Raw genomic sequence first — 20,333 nt, 5'->3', positions numbered from 1 at the left:
CCACTGGCCTAGAGGGCCCTGACGGCTCGCCACTGTCTCTCACATACACTATAATTCTCTCTCACACACTACTATACCCTCATACATACTACAATCCCTCTCTCACATACACTATCATTCTCTCTCACACACACTACTATACCCTCATACATACTACAATTCCTCTCTCACATACACTATCATTCTTTCTCACACACAAAGTTTTCTATCTTGCATACACTACTAGAGTATTATATTATAGTATGATGTATAAAATAGTTTATTGGTGTATGTGTGAGATTCTGATATTGTTTGTAAGACCAAGTATGAGTTGTGAGCTAGACGGCCTCTCATGGACTCCAAATACTGATATTCACCTGGAAATTGTGCACGATAGGGCCTGTTTAAATGAAAGCATGCTATAGTAAAACACACCTATGCTTTGTCAAGTGAAGTCTGCCTCATTTATACTATTTTAAAGGAGAGGTGTCATGCTTTTCCGGTTATTACCCGTCCCCTTGTGTGTTATGAAGGTTTTTATGCATGTAAACGGTGTGCAGAGTCAAAACCCTCAAAGTACACCCTGTAGCGAGTAAAACTCTAACACAGAAAAGACCTCCCCAAAACGCCTCGTTGGAGATACGTCATTGTCCATTTGATTCTTCCGGGAACGAAATGGACCAATCCGCGGAGCCGTTACGTTAAGCCCCCGCTGATTGGTCCAAATTGACCAATCCACGGACTTCCTCACACACAGGCAGCTCTGCTGATTTCTCCTCCCTGGCTGCAGGCTGATAACAGACAGTTGGGATCGCAGACCCATTCTCACAGCGTTTATCAACCTTTTTCTTACTCAATATCAAGCCACACTTATTGTTTTTACTTCGGATGTGAGTTTGTGTGTGCTCAGGATGAGTTTGGCTGTGTTTCGCTATGTATCCTAAACAAGGAAACCACACCTCCACGGAGCTCAGCGCGATTCACAACGTCCCGACCAATCAGAGCACACTCTGTGCTCACAGGGAGGGTGGGGGCTGGAGCTATTGGAGCTACAACGAGCCGTTAAAGGCAGAGAGTGAAATTCATTGAATACACGTAGTTTACAGAGATGCTGTATGAGAAACCAATGTGAGTTTACAGAGATGCTGTATGAGAAACCAATGTGAGTTTACAGAGATGCTGTATGAGAAACCAATGTGAGTTTACAGAGATGCTGTATGAGAAACCAATGTGAGTTTGGAAAAATGCACAGTATATATCTATTTTAGTAGACCTCAACAATGGAATTATGATCAGTGGAAATGGCCATGACACCTCTCCTTTAAGCTTAAATAAATAGCAGAATGACATAATGTTGCATTAAGTTGTGGCTTTAAGCTCTGGTAGTCGTGGTACAATGTGATTTGAGCCTTACAGGATTATTGACACACACACCTAAACTAATAAAAGAGCAATGTTTCTCATCTGGAGAAAAGATTAGTAGAACCTCTCCTCCATTAATCTGATAGCCGTACAAACAAATAAATCAGATTGATATCACTGTCTCGTCCTGTAGGAAAGCAAAGTGAGACGGATGATACTTGAAGCAGATGGCAGAAATGAATACAGATGTATCAGCGTTACCTCCACTCTGAGCTGTTTCATCCATCAGGAGAAAGAAACTGTGCAGTAACCGTGAAATCTGTGGTTTACCGACATTGGAAATAACGCTTTCTCTGCAGACGTTTTACTTGATAAAATGTATTTTTATTTTAACATCACAACAAATAATATGTTTGTTATAGTTTTAATCAAATACAATATTGTTCTGCTCTCTGCTCATACAAAAACTACTTTCCTTATTGATCTTTTTTTACATTGTTCGTCACTTTCGTAGAACAAATCTTATCACAACACTATCTTTGCATTAATACATATTAGTATGTGGGATCAGTCTGGTGTGCAGGAGTTTTGGATACATCTTCATGTTTCTAGTTTTACTTTGGGCAGTCTGTTGCTAAAATGCTAAACTTTACTGATGGATTCTACCTTGTCTCTCCCATGACTTTGAAAATCTTGCTGAAGAGAAAGGGTTTTTACTTATTTATCAATTTCTTTATTTTTTTACTCCTGGAAATCTAGTTGAAGTTTTCTAGACACATAACATAACAGAACAGTTTAATCTTCTTCTTTAACGTCGGGTCATCAGTCTCAATCTCTCCCTCTCTTGTTTCTGGTCCTGCAAGAATATAAAAGAAACATTGAAGACCACATGCATCCGTCACAGCTTCATTAACACAGGTTGAAATAGCACTGTTAGGAAAATGTACTCCTGCTTCAATGCTATCAGCAAACACGTATTACTCCACATGCAAGGATGTACAAATAATTTCTCTGTCACGTCTTCAATCGCTCTCTGTCACTTGGCATATTGACATGCCAGCGGGAAGCCATCGGTCCTACAATGATAATGCTAATTAAAAAAAGGATGAAGCTTAAATTAGCAATTTTTTCCTTTGTGTTTTTCATTTGTTAATGTTTCTCCTGTGGAGAAAAGAGAAATGATTGCTGTATTTTCTAAATTGTTGCTTTTGTGTCTGTCTTTCTCCGGCAAATTAGAAATCTGCCCTGAAGGCTTAGAAATAATTACCCAAGTGCTGCAAAAGGATATTTAATTGTATGTCAAAGCTGATATTGCATAAATCAATTCAGAACAATTGGCCTTTATTCTCTGTGTATTTTCATCTGTCTCGAGCTTTTTACGTATCTCTTTGCAAAATTTGGCATATTTTCACCCATCCTGATTCTCTTGGTTGAGTTTGAGGAACGATATGTTTGATGAAGTATACGCCTTTAAATCATCTTTTAGTGATCAGCACGGTCACATGACTTCACGTCACCACCGCTAAGCTAAAGGCGGCTAATGTTGGGCTATAAAAGAACTACAGCACGGTCACATGACTTCACGTCACCACCGCTAAGCTAAAGGTGGCTAATGTTGGGCTATAAAGGAACTACAGCACGGTCACATGACTTCACGTCCCCACCGCTAAGCTAAAGGTGGCTAATGTTGGGCTATAAAGGAACTACAGCACGGTCACATGACTTCACGTCACCACCGCTAAGCTAAAGGCGGCTAATGTTGGGCTATAAAAGAACTACAGCATGGTCACATGACTTCACGTCACCACCGCTAAGCTTAAGGTGGCTAATGTTGGGCTATAAAGGAACTACAGCATGGTCACATGACTTCACGTCACCACCGCTAAGCTAAAGGCGGCTAATGTTGGGCTATAAAAGAACTACAGCATGGTCACATGACTTCACGTCACCACCGCTAAGCTTAAGGTGGCTAATGTTGGGCTATAAAGGAACTACAGCACGGTCACATGACTTCACGTCACCACCGCTAAGCTAAAGGCGGCTAATGTTGGGCTATAAAAGAACTACAGCATGGTCACATGACTTCACGTCACCACCGCTAAGCTTAAGGTGGCTAATGTTGGGCTATAAAGGAACTACAGCATGGTCACATGACTTCACGTCACCACCGCTAAGCTTAAGGTGGCTAATGTTGGGCGTAATGACGTGTAGTCGTCTCTTTTAGACACTTTTAAATTCACCAGTGGGGTATTTACTGACGTATTTTATGTCGTAAAACAAAATGCTAAAATCTCTTCAGCTTGTGTTCATCCCAGACCTTATTTCAGACTATCTACCAAAAACACATATAGAAAACCATTGGCTTCCAGACCAGGGGACAGGAAGTGCTAAAATGCTGACTCTCAGGGTGTTGGATTCATTCCTGCGTTCTTGCTGTCTCTCTCTTACAATTGATAGTTATATGTAAAACCTGTGCTTTTTCACTCGAAATGTCTGCTGTTGTTCTCTTCTCTCGTCTGTCTTTGCTTCAGACTCACCGTTTACAGCAGTGAGCAGGGCTTCTTCTTGACCTTGGTGGGCTGGGGGCAGAGCACGGCCCGGATGGCCTCGTCAAACACTGTCTTCAGACCGCGCTGGGTCAGAGCCGAACACTCCAGGTACTTCACCGAATCTACACCAACACAACAGGACAATCCATTGTATGCAAACAGCACTTTCTATTCACATTAGACAAGAAATACAGATGCAGGGTATTTGAAAGAACCTGCATGTTGAATCACAAGGAAAAGCCACTGGAACAGCAACATGTCAAAGGCGACTGTAATGGGCTTTGACCCATTTTTTATACTACGAGACATTCCCTACTTACAAATACTGCTATTTCAGGGAAACAAGTTTAGGAATTAGTGTCAGTCAAACGAATCCTAACTAACAAATAGGAACGTGCGGGAAAATGCCAAAATGGTACGATTTTTCAAATTCAGAATGGTGACATTTCGATATTCGATATTAGGGATATTTAAAGGTCTCCTATTGTACTGTTTTTCATCAATATATCACAGGTCTCAGATATATACAGAACCTGTCTCTGATTGGCAGATGAACAGATCATTGCAGCATTACCCATAATCCCCTCTGTTTCAGCCCTGTTTCCAAAGTGCTGATTCTCTATCTGTTACTTTAGATGAAAATAAGGAGCCCCTCCCCACGCCCCTCTGAGAGAGATTTGGTTACAAAGAACTCAATGGTGCTCTAGGAGGAGATTCAGGTGATAAGGTGGGGGGGGGGGGTTACCTTGGTTGGTGATTGGCTAATGGTTACACAAGCCAAAACATCCTTATGACATCATAAAGTGTCCAAAATCTGATCAGCTCATTTTCAGACAGGTTTTTATATAAATGGATCAGGACAAAAAGAGAGAGAATCTTTGTTCCTGAAACTTTCTGAGTCTCTTTCCACAGAGGGGACACATGTTGATGAAGAAGAGACATGAAGAAGAGGGGACACATGTTGATGAAGAAGAGACATGAAGAAGAGGGGACACATGTTGATGTAGAAGAGACATGAAGAAGAGGGGACACATGTTGATGTAGAAGAGACATGAAGAAGAGGGGACACATGTTGATGTAGAAGAGACATGAGGAAGAGGGGACACATGTTGATGTAGAAGAGACATGAAGAAGAGGGGACACATGTTGATGTAGAAGAGACATGAAGAAGAGGGGACACATGTTGATGTAGAAGAGACATGAAGAAGAGGGGACACGTGTTGATGTAGAAGAGACATGAAGAAGAGGGGACACATGTTGATGAAGAAGAGACATGAAGAAGAGGGGACACATGTTGATGTAGAAGAGACATGAAGAAGAGGGGACACATGTTGATGTAGAAGAGACATGAAGAAGAGGGGACACATGTTGATGTAGAAGAGACATGAAGAAGAGGGGACACATGTTGATGTAGAAGAGACATGAAGAAGAGGGGACACGTGTTGATGTAGAAGAGACATGAAGAAGAGGGGACACATGTTGATGAAGAAGAGACATGAAGAAGAGGGGACACATGTTGATGTAGAAGAGACATGAAGAAGAGGGGACACATGTTGATGTAGAAGAGACATGAAGAAGAGGGGACACATGTTGATGTAGAAGAGACATGAAGAAGAGGGGACACATGTTGATGAAGAAGAGACATGAAGAAGAGGGGACACATGTTGATGTAGAAGAGACATGAAGAAGAGGGGACACATGTTGATGTAGAAGAGACATGGAGAAGAGGGGACACATGTTGATGTAGAAGAGACATGGAGAAGAGGGGACACATGTTGATGTAGAAGAGACATGAAGAAGAGGGGACACATGCTGATGTAGAAGAGACATGAAGAAGAGGGGACACATGTTGATGTAGAAGAGACATGAAGAAGAGGGGACACATGTTGATGTAGAAGAGACATGGAGAAGAGGGGACACATGTTGATGTAGAAGAGACATGGAGAAGAGGGGACACATGTTGATGTAGAAGAGACATGGAGAAGAGGGGACACATGTTGATGAAGAAGAGACATGAAGAAGAGGGGACACATGTTGATGTAGAAGAGACATGAAGAAGAGGGGACACATGTTGATGTAGAAGAGACATGGAGAAGAGGGGACACATGTTGATGTAGAAGAGACATGAAGAAGAGGGGACACATGATGATGTAGAAGAGACATGTGTCCCCTCTGTGTAAAGAGACATGTTGATGTATAAAAGATATGAGAAAGTGGATTTTGCATAATAGGTGACCTTTAAAAAATATGGGTGATGGCGCCACCTGGTGGACCTTTCAAATATGGCAGTATGTCCCATGCTTATCTACCGCCAGATTGACTGCCCTTACAAATTGGGATCCCTTTGAAAATGAATGGGGCGAGTGACTCCGCAGGCTCCCGAAGAATTTCCCACTCACAAATTGTATTGGCATCTCCCAAATACTTGGTGGATTTATAACCTTGCAATTCCATCTTTTTCACCCCCAAACCCTAAACACTACCATAACCTCTAACCCTTATGCTGTCCTGAAGTCCTGGGACCAATAATTGTTCCTCACCTATCTCCTTGGCCAGAGCCAGGCCCTGTGGGTAGGTGATTGGCGCCAGCTTCTTCTCCTTCAGCTTCTCAATGGTGTCCTTCTCGTCCCTCAGATCCAGCTTGGTGCCCACCAGGATGATGGGTGTGGAGGGGCAGTGGTGACGGACCTCTGGGTACCACTGGACAGAATTAAAGGCAAAAACCAAATGAGAAGAGAGACATTGGAAAACCCAAAGTGAAGGTATGTGTCTAAGAAAAAGAAAACGACAAGGAGACGAGTGGGGAGAAGCCAGGAGGAATAAAAAAGGTGGATGGAGTCAGCCTGGTCTCCGAAATTAGAATGAGATAAGTCATAAAATGCAAAGGTCATGCTTTAGGTATGTATAAGCCCCATGTTTTGTATTATATTGTCCTCCACTATCATTTCCTACTTTACGATTTCTTTCAAAATCCTTACATTTCGTCTATTCTCACCAGGACACACACTGAAGCCTTTCCTTCTGATCTCTCAATCGCTTCCTCCTTCCTACCTCATATCATCGTTCCCTATTTTAATTCTTCCTTTTCTTCTCTCACACTACTCTTTACTTTTTTGATTCTCTCTCCATCAATTTTCCTCAGTTAGGAAACCACACATGCTCAAAGAAGTAAGTCAGAAGTGAGATATGTTAGCGCCCACACAGATAGTTAGGGATTCAATTATTTAAAATGATAACATATTAAACTACAGAGACTTTACTTTGTATAATACTGAATCCTTAAAGCTAGGGCTACTTGACTTAAGATTTGAAAGTAAAACAATTCAAGTTTCCTGTTTTTAAAATCCCACAATCATAAATCTGCAACAATTTGTAGTGAATTGTGTCTTCAAAGTCATCATTGTTGTTTTGATTGACTTGAAACGTAACTTGGTAAAAAAGCCGTTGAACTCGAGACTTGCTCCGAATTACCTTGGACTTGAGTTGTCTAAAATGATTTGTGTATTTTAAATCTAAAAGGTAGGACTTATTTTCTGCAAAGCATTACACATTTAACTTAACTATTGGCTCAAATATATCAGTAAATATTCCAACACTGTCTTCAGTGCCCGTCAATTTATTTTACAGGCTACCTTTTATGCTTATTTTGTGTCAGAGGAAGTGATGATCTAATGCCAAATAATTGATAGGTCTATACGTTCCTCACAAGCAAATGAATGATCACATTTGTGGGGGAAACTTCTGAAGCAATTGGAAACAGGACTCAGAGAGACACGAGGAGAGCTGGAGCTTTGATGGCAAACACTGGTGGTTTATTTGGAGTTACGGCCGGAGAATTCACACGACAGGTGGTGTGTCACGTGTTGACACAGCGGTAGCCAAACCAATTCTGAAGAACTCTTTCTGCAGCTCGAGGTTTTAACTAGTTCAGAGTGTAATAATCAACTTTCTTCATCAGCGAGACTAAAGCAATATGGACCCTGAATCTCTCGTCCATAGGAAATAATGTGCGCCAGGGAACCTTCATCCCTGAACAGTAAACTATCTCATGTCAGCTTGTGCTCTGTCATAGACTGGCAACAGCAATGCGCCCAAGCTGCCCCTCCTTAAGAGAGATAGCAGCAATACTGTAGAACTATGCCGTGGGAAAAGAGGTTGAACAACTAAGCAAATTATTCCATAACAACATTTATAGCATCTGTGTATCCATTCTGGGTCAAATTGTATTGAATGTCTGACAAAAACGTAACTTTTAAAAATATATCAACATCTTTGCACCTCAAAATTAGAAGATTTGTGTAAATGTAATCTATTGACCATGAATTCCCCAAAAAGTGTAAAACTTGGAATGAAGTTGGATAAAAACCTAAACAACTGAATTTGGTGATTATTATTTATATGCTTTAGAAAGAGTCAAACCAGACCGGGTCAACAAAAGTTGCCTATTGACGGAAAGACAATACAAAAGTTAAATCTCTTTATCTTACAAACAAATAGGAAATGCAACCATTATTTCTACTTCTTGGCAATAGTTTTCTGGGTGTAAAATGATAACGTATTTACCTCTTTCTCTTGAGTTTCATTCCATATCATCTAATCTAAGGGCAAACCACTTCATGGCACCAATATGTGAATCATATCAATCAAGTCTAACCAATATTGTTTATTTTGTTGCATAGTATTGATGTTTCTATAGGGGATGTTTAGAGTTGAGGAGCAGCGAGTGGTTTTAACAGACGCTCTGCTTTTGTTACGGTTTTGATGCTTGCGTCATCGCATGTGCAAGAAAAGGAGAATACATCAAAAACGACTAAAACCAAGAAAGCACTTGAGATGAGAGTGACGTACAGGAAAGCTTTTAGTGTCAAAATGCTACAAACATGCAAGTGTTTGCTTCTGATGTTTGTTGATTGAATGGCTGAATCATTTAGAGTGCATGACCCTGATAGACATATGCAGGAATAGAATAGGGATGGACGGAAACCTTAAAACCAGAACTAAATATGTATTAATTGTACATTTAAGTCGACTGCCTTTCTCAGTTTATGTAATTGTAATATATTTAATCGAATAACTTTGGACCGTGTTGGAACGGACTGCCAAAAAAAAAAGTGTGCTTTTGGAAAACAGTGGTGGAAGAAGTGCTCCGATCCTTGACTAAAAGTACCATTATTGCAGAGTGGAAATACTCCTTTTCCAAGTAATCTATTGGAAATCCTTTACAATTCTTGCCATCCTATACAGAAAATATTCTTAAAATTCGCAAAATTTTAACTCAAATGTAAAAAAAAACATAGATACGAGACTCACCTTTGCTCTGACGTTCTCGTAGGACGCCGGGCTCACCAGAGAGAAACAGATCAGGAACACATCCTGCAGGATACACAATGACAGGAGTCCTTTAGATGATAGATTATATTACACTGCATTACATTTATCTGACGCTTTTTGCCAAATCAACTTGAAAAATGTGCAATCTACCTTGAGGATACAAACTCAGAACCCTTTTGAAGTGCATTCATGGCATGAAAGTGAAAAATATAATACAATGGGAATCAGTTATGGTTGGTCTTCTCTATTTAAAATGTTCACTTTGTGTTGTTTTAATGAAAATTAATGTTGTTTTTTTTGTAAAGTACATAAAGGTGGATTTTTGGTTGATAAATTGTGAAAGACATGGTCACTGAATGCATTTTGTTTCAAAGCAATGAAATCCACACTACCAAACAATAGAGCAATTGCGTTAAGAATGAAAAAGCAAACTTAATACACAATAATATTATATCCAGGACATATTCTACATACATTTAAGGATAAAAACAACAATGTAAAAAAAAGAAATCTGAAAATTACAAGATACATTTGTTTGGTTAAAAAAATATTATTGAATACTATTGAATACTGCGATGAGGCCAAAGCCAGTGACAATATATGCAGGTATATAATGTATGTATTATTGGAGGTTTGTATAAAAAAATAGATTTATTTTTGTTCCTTTTGTATTTATTATATATATAATCAATTCTCACCTCAAAACAGTATTTGTAGGAATTTCTTTATAGACGTTTTGTGTCAATTTACTTCCATACATAAGGGTATACGTTCTTCTTCTTCTGTTTTTAATGTAATGATTCTCCTGGGTTTCACAGCGGGAAACAGTGTAGATGTTATTTGTTGTCCTGAACTGTGTGCATGTGAGTTGGTATTCATCACGGCATGGGGACCTCTGATGGTTTGGAGACAAAGTGTGTGTTTTGTGTGTGTGAATATGTGTGTGTGTGTGTGTGTGTGTGTGTGTGTGTGTGTGTGTGTGTGTGTGTGTGTGTGTGTGTGTGTGTGTGTGTGTGTGTGTGTGTGTGTGTGTGTGTGTGTGTGTGTGTGTGTGTTTACCGTCTGGGGGTAGGACAGTGGGCGGAGCCTGTCGTAGTCTTCCTGTCCGGCTGTATCCCAGAGGCCCAGGTTGACCGGCTTACTGTCCACCATCACATTAGCTGAGTAGTTATCAAATCTGAGGGGGGGGAACACACACACACACACACACACACACACACACACACACACACACACACACACACACACACACACACACACACACACACACACACACACACACACACACACACACACACACATCAGTGTTGAAGTACCACAAAAAACACAATACTTCTGAAAATATTACCTTTAATTTCCATGGTTTAAACATGTTGGTCATACTTAACAAAACTAAATGCAAACATTATTTTTTAAATATCTTTTTTTTCTATGAATTACTCCTAGATTTGTTCACATGTTTCATATATTCAACAACTTTCAATTGCATGTGAAAATATGGTTTAAAGGGTGTGAAACAATAATTTGGTGGTTTAGTTGTACCATATAAGAGGGGGGAGGGGGGGCTGGTTTATAGCATGAATACATGTCTACATTAAGTGGCTAATTAGAGCTAAACTGAATATTTATATTTAGACCATCTCTTGGGTTTTATGGATTAAAAGGATTTTAATTCCCTTGCTTTTGTTGTATCATTAAAAAAAAGTACAGGTGCAATTTACTAGATTATAATAAATAAGCAACACTGTGCTCTTGTGGTCACATTGAAATACTGCAATCTCTACACACACTGTTCCACACATGAAACAACATGCACCAATTAAGTAGATTATTTGAATGAGAAACCCATTTTGATTACTTTTCTCTACAGTGCTCAATACAAGAAAAACATATGAATTAAATAAACATCTGAAAATGAATATTTCCCTTGGTAATAGTATTAGTAGTATCAGTTTTTCTTTAATGTTCCTTCGTTATTATTGACTAGACTATTAACTGGAGATTACTAGACATATTTTCCTTATCTATTTACAGTATAGATCAGCTTTTATGCATATGTATTCTATCAAGAAATATATTCAGAAAAGTGTGTTTTGCTAACTTTTAGGCAGCTGCCAGCCCAAACCTGTGTGTGTGTGTGTGTGTGTGTGTGTGTGTGTGTGTGTGTGTGTGTGTGTGTGTGTGTGTGTGTGTGTGTGTGTGTGTGTGTTTCATACTCACACAGTAGGGATGTACTCCCCGGGGAAGGCATTGGTTGTGTAGCTGATGAGAAGACATGTTTTTCCCACAGCTCTATAAAACAAAATGGAAAGACATGAACAGAGATATAATTATGCAGAATCATCATCAATGTTTCAGGAAGAAAGAGAAATCAGAGATATATCTATAAATAGAGAGAAGTATGGCAGATATTTACCATCAGATATAAACTTAGTCCTGAATCAATACCTAACAAACAGCTAAAATAATGCAGTCATTCTCATACTGCACTTTGTAAATAATTAGTGTACAATCAAGCGTTTGTAATTCTATTGTTAATTTAACTTCATAATTGGATTACAGAATGTTTTTTAAAAGAATACATTCGTTTTTTTAGGTTAAGTACATTTGTTTATGTATTGCAATGTTGCACAACTTTTAAATGTTGTATTTCTTTTAATGTGTTTCCTCTGCACTATTTCTTAACGCCTTTCATTTTTGTAAAGCACTTTGAATTGCCTTATGTTGAAAGGGGCTATATAAATAAACTTGCCTTGACTAAGTGTGTCCATAATTAGTACTTGTCCAAACTTACAAACATGTATTTAACAGGACATAGAAACATGCATCATCGTCAGCCTTGATTAACACAGCTGTTTTTATTAAGGAGAGAAACATAAATTATATAAAATCAGTAACAAAAACACCCCAAATAAACTGATACATTTCAAATAAGATTAATATAAGAAATATAATAAGATAAATAATGTAATATCATTATAAATAATCATATTTAGGGTACAGTATAGTTAAAAAAAGGTTTATTCTACACAATGTTAGTTTAAATGCATTTTCTAACACACCTTCAGAAGCATTAACATGTTCATTAGAGCATCTTGTCTGAATATCCATGAATCGCTCCAACAGGAATGAACGAGCTCTGTTCCTATTTTGTTTTACTGTCATTATTTCAACAACACCAGAACTTGTGTCTTATCTTCATCAAGGCTCTGAGACACAGAACAGAGAGCATTCTGGGTAAATCTGATTGAAGTTAGGAGCAGATGCTGCAGCCTTTAGATCATTACAAAGCCGGAGAAAGCAAAAATATTTATATATAAAAGTAAATCCTCAGTGTTTAAGAGTAATAAACCTCATGCAATGTAACTAGAAGTTAATTTACATCCTGAAGTAGCTTGCTGGTAGTTTTACTACATATTTGTTTATAATATTTAGGTCGTTAATTGCCTTTTAATTATTTTTGGAGTTGACTTTTGAAACTACAAATGATCTTGGACCATAAACTCAAACATTTTTTTTATTATTTATCCATTATTTTAATTTTGCCCAGCCTTTCCCCTTTCACTTTATAAATAAGTGAAATATTTGTACTTGTATAAAATAAATACAGCAAGAAGTGAGGGGCTATTTGCACAGTGAACTTTTTGAGAGGTAAAATGTAATTTCTCGGTACATGGTGTATTCAAACAAAAAGTTGGTGAATCAGTGTTTCATTAAAACTGGTATACTGAGGTTTTTATGGCTAAAATAGTACCAGAAAATTCTCCCTCTGACCTCTCTGTGCTAATAAAGCTACATGTTCTGCATGACTAGTTAAACATTTCAAATAAATACATAAAAACTCAAAGGTGTGTCTTTAAATACTTTTGTGATGCTGGCAAACATATTGAGTACACATTTAAAGGTGTATTGAATTAACTAAATAATCCTAAAATCTGAATATTTTCTGATTAAAAGAACAACACTACAAACTGATCAAGTTATTAAAAGTCTCTCATCAAAAAAGGTTTCATTCGAGTAAAAATCGCAGAGGTATGATCATGGGAATGTGTGTAAGTTTGTTTTACTGTATTTGTGAGGACCACATTTTGAGTTAAAACCCATTTTGTGGGGTCCTCAAGAAAAAGCATGCAAGTTTGTTTTTTATGACTACTTCTATTATCGGCACTACCTCGTAAACGTTGTTTTACGTTCATTTTAATAAAGGTCATACTGTATGTAAATGTTTGGGTTGTGTGTGTGAGTCAAATAGGAAGTGACATGTTTTCGAAGCATCAGTTTAGCACTGGAAACAGGAACCAGCAACACCTCAGAGTTCAGCCTTCAATCTCTTTCTTCTTTATCTGTTTGTCATCTTCTGCTGACACCATTATATATATTAACTGCTTCTAGCTGAACAAACTTTAATTCAGATTCAACGTCACACTGTCTTTGCTTCTGTCTTTCTACTCTTTATTATTAATCTCTTTCTCCATTCTCAACATCACTTCTGTATTATTTGTATTTCTCTTCTTGTCTCTCTTTGCTTATGTCAGCCTTTTGGTTAGAATCTCCCAAATATCACAATAACTTATTTACTTTATTTAGTCACTTGAGACTCCCCCATCTCCCTATACTTGGTCCTCTACAGAAACCACACGCTTAAGGAAATGCTTTTAACTTCATTGACGTATAACTCTGAGGATTAGCTAATCATACATTTGTTCTCAAGGCTGAACATATGAAAGAAAATGGAGTTTAGTAGATAGCATCTTCCATGTCTACAAGGGTCAATTAGGCTCAGTTTTTAATGGCTGCATTTTATGTTTAATATCTTAAGTTTGTCGACGTGAAAGATATCATTTCAGAAGACTGCAAATACCACATACTAGACCAGTAAACTGCATCTATGCCTTATAAAAGTGGTTTAAAGGCTTGCAGACTTTCTACTTTACTTCTACTCAATACAATTAATACTTAAATTAATTCAGGTAAATAGTGTACTTTTATTCCACTACATGTATTTAATAGTTTTAGTTACTTTACAGATTTGGATTAATGATGTGAAATATAATTTGTACCTTTACCAGCTTTGATAACACTTTACTGATCAATAATTATAAAACATATCATATATATTATTCTGAAATGGACCAATCTGCACAATGACTACTTTTACTGTCGCTACTTTAACTATATTTTGATGATAATACTTTTCTACTTTTACTTGAGGACATTTTGAATGCAGGACTTTTACTTGTAACGCAGTATTCCTACACTCTGGTACTTCTACTTTGATCTGAGTATTTCTACTTTTACTCAAGTACAAGATCTAAGTACTTCTACTTTTACTCAAGTACAATATCTGAGTACTTCTACTTTTACTCAAGTACAATATCTAAGTACTTCTACTTTTACTCAAGTACATGATCTGAGTACTTCTACTTTTACTCAAGGAGAAGATCTAAGTACTTCTCCCACCTCTATAACTAGCAAGCTAAGCGCTAACAAGCTAACTAGTCAACAGCATGCTAGGAAGTTAAACTAGCTTTCCAGAACTCTTTGAATATCAATATACTGTATCATTTACTCAGCTGTCAGGATTTGAAAAGTGTAGTTAGCATTTTAGCTTGACCGCTAATAAGACGTTCAAACACTTTATATTCAAAAGAAGTGTAGTCCCATTTTAGACCTATAGAAGTATTTTTGGCCCCCCATATTGTCCCAATGCTCGTGGACAATTAAAAGTGACACTCAATTCAAATGTAACTTATGTTGACAACTACACAGTGACCCTTGAAGGGTTTTAAAAACTGTGTGTTTAATACTGTTTATAACTGTATATAGTCGTCTATGTTCATATATTTTTTCAGTAGGAAGTTAGTCTATTATTGTGTATTAGGAATATTTGTTTATATTCTTTGTTGTTTTGGAGAAGATACTCTATACATGTTGATCTTTCACTGCGGATTTGTATATATATTTAATGTTTATGTTGGGGTTTTTTAACTCCTGTAACAAAACAATTTCCCAATTTGGAAATATTAATATAAGATATATAATCCAATCTAATTACATGACATATTAGGTGTAGATATGTAGCTATAACTTACAGTAACCTTTTTGAAATCCACCGTGCCATGTTAGGGTCATATAACAGCAGCATTTTAGCTCATATGTGCACAGTGCTCACTTCCCTTCTTACCCTCAAACAACTTCCTCTTCTCTGCAAACAGAGGCTTTAAATCACATTTTTGACATCTAGTTTACTCACAAACACGATCTTAAATCATGCGGGCAATACAGCTGCTGAGTTTATTTTAACATATTGTATTTTGCACAAGCTGCATCTGTACAGCGTTCATTGGTGGCATCCATCAAAATGGTTTTAATCATCATGGCAGAAATGACTCATCACCACCATCGGCTTTAACTGCCAGCTTCCCGGCTCTCACAATGTCAAAGCTATTTTTATTTTTTATTTCACATGTTCTACAATGTTATGTTTGAATAACAAGAAAGGGAATTACCTAATGCTAACTTTTGGTGGATTTAGGATCAAATCTACAATGTTTTCTTTTCATTAGTCTGACAACGACCTGTTTCGTAAGTAAAACAGCCCACAAACTCAAATTGAACAGCAGATAAAAAACAATGTGTCTGCCTTAATTTACTGTGCTGAAGTCAACCAAAAAAAGCCAAAATGTCTCACTTTTCTAGTAAGTAATGTACCCTTATATGTAGCACTGGGAAATGTTACATTTTCTGCAGCCTGAGCACTTGCAGTAACAGCTACAGCACTTCCGCTTCACAGTTTCCTTATTCAAGAGACACCCGGCATGTTTTCGCCCCACCTTCAAGTATCAGATTAGAAGTTCCTGATGTACACGACACACTGTAGTAACTTGTTCTGAGAGAGAGCATTTCAGTCTTTTTAAAACAACATAAATCAGCAGTTTTTCCAATACTTAAGTACATGTACTGGAGTGTTGCACTGAAGTAGAAATGTAAGGTACTTAAAGTAAAGTATTTCCAAATGATGCTACTTTATTCTTTTAGGCACATTTTGTTTTTTCTCCACTACATTAATTGTACAGCTTTAGTTACTTGCCACTTTGCAGATTAAATTCAAAATATATTTTAATTTATAAACTATTAACTTAGAAGTACTGTACTTAGGTAGACATGTGAGGTACTTGTACATCAAATTAGTATTGCCACATGATGCTACTTTATCATTTTACCCCACTGGTTTTTGGTACATGAATGTTTTAGTTTTTACTCCACTACATTTACTTTACAGCTTTAGTTACTTGCCACTTTGCAGATTTACGTAGTACATAAAAAACTAAATTAACTTACAAACTATTAACTTACAAGTAATGTACTTAGGTAGAAAGGTGAGGTACTTCTACATCCAATTAGTATTGCCACATGATGCTATACTTTATATTTTTACCCCACTGCTTTTTGTAAATGAATGATTTAGTTTTGACTCAACTACATTTACTACATTTACAGAATTACTTTTATTAGTTACTTTGCAGATTTAGGTAGTGAATAAAACAGAAATGTAACTTACAAACTATTAACTTACAAGTAATGTACTAAGGTAGAAATGTGAGGTACTTGTACATCAAATGAGTATTTCCACATGATGCTACTTTATACTTTTACCACACTACATTGCAGTATGCAGGCCTTTTAATGTACTACTTTAGTCACTAGCAATAGCAGATTTATGTTATTAATAAAAACATATAATGAACTTATAAATCACTGACTTACACGTATTTGTACATAGGTAGAAATGTGAAATACTTCTACATCAAATACTTATTTTTCTATATTGTGCTCCTTAATTTGTCTAGGCAATTGTACTTTATGTACTGAGAAATGTGAGGTATTTGTACAACAACTCTATTATTTCATCCCACTGCATTGTGTAGGCAAATGTTGTCCTTTTTACTGTATAACAACTATTTTACAGCTCTAGATACTTTGAAGATTTAGGTATATATAATCTGAGTTGGTAGAAATGTAAATTACTTGTACATACATTTGTTTTTAAACTGTGTGTATTAAACATATATGTATTGCATCACATCATGTATTTTCATATGTACAAAGTAGCTATGATTGTTTAATAAATAAATGGAGATACTTGCCTCCAAAATGTAGTGGAGTAGAAGTATGTGTAGCATTAAATAGACATACTCAAGAAAAGTACAAGTACCTAAAAATAGCACTTACAGTAAGTACAACAATTGAGTAAAGGTGTTAGGTTTCACAACTGCATTTTAGGTACTTTTAAGTATATTTGAAACACAATACTTTTTGTACTTTTCATTGAGTGTGATTTTAATGCAGGATTGTAACTGTTTAACAGAGTATTATTACACTGTGGTATAGCTACTTTGACTTATGATAAATATCTTAGTACTTCTTCCACCTCTGCCAAAGTATGTCTTAAACTAAATGGCTCTTTTCTTTTTCGTCTATTTCTTTCTGTTCTGTTCTTTCTTGACTTTCCATCTGCAGTATGCCGGAGTGTGTGCTGCATGTTCCTGCATGCTGTGGCCTGCTCCATCCAACACCCTCATTTTAAATCAGCGCTGTCAAACACACGCCTAAAGATCCTCACGCAACACACACACACACACTGCGATCCTCAACAAGTTTAAGACAACAGCAGCCCCTTTCAAACAGCCATAACTCTGCGGAAGTTGAGAAAACTGTAACTTGAAGTTGTTCCAACCCCTAACCCTAACCCTAACCCTGACCCTAACCTAGGTGACATTTCTTTCAAATAACCCACAATCTTGACCCTGGGGCTACAAGTTCCCCATCATGCATCAGCTCGTGGTTCAACACCTGAAGGCGTCTTAAGTTATAACAAATGTAGAAAAAAAGATAATGGCGTACCCATCTCCCACGACCACACACTTGATAGCCTGCATCCTGTTCCGCTGCGTCTGTGCTCTTCACTGTGAGAGAAACTCAAAGAGGAGGAAGACTCAGAGATCAGCGACTACAGGAAGCTGTTGCACACCTCCCTCACACCCCTCCCTCTACTGCCTCAGTTCCTTCATTTCTGCACCTCGTCTTCCGCCTCTGCTGTTTCTCTCTTCTTCTGAAAAGTACAACTTATGCAAGCAGTATGCAATTCATATGTATGATCAAATGTGTTGAATGCAAAGAGAGAAAGACGCTGTCGCAAGTGGAGAAATGTGAAATGACTGAGCGTCAAGAGTTTTGAAAGGAGGAAGATGAGGCAGAAATAACCCGCTGCTTTATTTAAAACTTCCTCTTTTTTGTCCGGGCAGATTTGCAATCATGCATGCAAACACACACTCACCAAAATGAACTACTAAAACAAACACACATGGACACACACACACACATGGACACACACACACACACACACACACACACACACATGGACACACACACACACACTGCAGATAACTGCTGGTGTTAACACTGACATAAAAAACAAATGTCCACACACACACACACACGCACACACACACACATGCACACACACACACACACACACACCCACACACACACACACACACACACACACACACGCGCACACACACACACACACACACACACACACACACACACACACACACACACACACACACACACACACACACATGGATTAGTCCACAGTCAGTATATGAAATATAATATAATGAAAATACATTTTAATACAGAAATACACACAAATCTCCAATAACTCATGATAATAAACTAAGAGTTCTATATGTGTGTGATTTCCCCTTTATTCCACTAGATGGCCCTTCAGCATCATTCTTCTCATTCATCATCATCGTCTACATTTGAAACATGAGCAGCAGAACAGCTGTTGGTTCAACTATTAGAAATGTTCACATGTGTGTCTCACTCAAGTCTTCCTAAGTAGAACAAAGTCGATGCATTTGTTGGATCAAAAATGAGAAACTCAGCTGTCCATTTGTGATTGTCTTAAAAATGTACACTGTCGTTTTGCTAAATCTTGCCATAGTATGAACATTTTGAATAGTTTGCATAAAATGTCCTCAATATATGGAAGGATATGTTTTAGTAAGATTGACTTTAAATGTACATTAAGTAAATCTGATTCCACATCAATAACAGTTATCCGTTAATCTCGATAAAGCCAAAGAGCTTAAAAGATCATCCTGAACAAAAACAAGGCTAACCACTCAAAACATTTTGTATTTATTGTTTAAATCAGCCCGAGTTCGTACGTCACAATAAAACAAGACCACTCTTGTTTTACCTAACCCTAACCCTAACCCACATCTTCAAAATAAAAGTTAGCAAAACAGGTCATATAACGCAAAATGACAAATACAGATCTGTTTAAAATCAGCAAGTATTGATAGGTTCACTTCAAATACATTTAGAGCTTAACCATATTATGACATTTTCGCCTTTCAAAACTAACATCTTTTTGCCATTGAGCGTCAGTGTTGAACCAAAATGTCTGCAACATTGTATATATTCAAATAGCAAATACAAACGTTGACTACTTTTTTTAAAGTCTCTGTTGGATCTACAATTCCATTTGTTTTAGTCTTATTGTTGGTGACAAGTCAACATTACATTCACAGTTGTAGAGGTCTTAAACCCCAAATTCAATGTTGAAAGGACCACAAACCCTCCTTGATTGACTATTATCTAATAACTAAGGCTTTTATTTTGAAGGATGTTGTCATTCCTTCTGTGTTTATGCACTATACATTCAGTAAAGCTTTTATTTTAAAGGATGTTGTCATTCTTTCCATTTTTCTGCATTCAGTGAAGCTTTTATTTTGGAGGAAGTTGTACTTTTTTCTGTCTTTATACATTAAGTAAAGCTTTTATTGTGAAGGATTTTGTCATACTTTCTGTCTTTATACATTCAGTAAAGCTTTTATTTTGGAGGATGTTGTCATTCTTTCTGTCTTTATGCACTATATATTCAGTGAAGCTTTTATTTTGTAGGATGTTGTCGCTCTCTCTGTCTTAATGCAGAAGTAGGCCTGACTCGCTGAAGGATGGGAAAGAGGTGGGGTTAAATAACAACATCTGCTTCATTCAAGTGTTACTGCACGGTGCGTGGTGGTCGTGGTCTAC

General features: G+C 37.3%; 1 protein-coding gene across 1 annotated transcript; it reads right to left on the bottom strand.

The window, feature by feature from the left end:
* Positions 1-1,777: 1,777 nt before the first annotated feature.
* Positions 1,778-18,410, bottom strand: rac2 (Rac family small GTPase 2). The gene is made up of 7 exons (XM_034116735.1): positions 18,126-18,410; positions 11,442-11,513; positions 10,281-10,398; positions 9,201-9,263; positions 6,431-6,590; positions 3,879-4,012; positions 1,778-2,197 (listed from the first exon to the last, which is right to left on the bottom strand). The coding sequence occupies exons 1-6, from the start codon at positions 18,158-18,160 to the stop codon at positions 3,882-3,884; spliced, it is 579 nt and encodes a 192-aa protein (XP_033972626.1). The 5' UTR covers positions 18,161-18,410; the 3' UTR covers positions 1,778-2,197; positions 3,879-3,881.
* Positions 18,411-20,333: the final 1,923 nt, after the last annotated feature.

This window comes from Trematomus bernacchii, unplaced genomic scaffold (genome assembly GCF_902827165.1).
Source record: "Trematomus bernacchii unplaced genomic scaffold, fTreBer1.1, whole genome shotgun sequence".
NCBI lineage: Eukaryota > Metazoa > Chordata > Actinopteri > Perciformes > Nototheniidae > Trematomus > Trematomus bernacchii.
This window is presented reverse-complemented; position numbering and strand designations above follow the sequence as displayed.

Bases quoted from the DNA above. Each gene is read 5' to 3' on its own strand.
- rac2 (XM_034116735.1), bottom strand. From the start codon at position 18,160: ATGCAGGCTATCAAGTGTGTGGTCGTGGGAGATGG. The intron at 9,264-10,280 runs GTAAACACACAC...TGTATCCTGCAG, and splicing joins CACTGTCCTACCCCCAGACG to GATGTGTTCCTGATCTGTTT. The intron at 4,013-6,430 runs GTGAGGAACAAT...GTGTTGGTGTAG, and splicing joins GGCTCTGGCCAAGGAGATAG to ATTCGGTGAAGTACCTGGAG.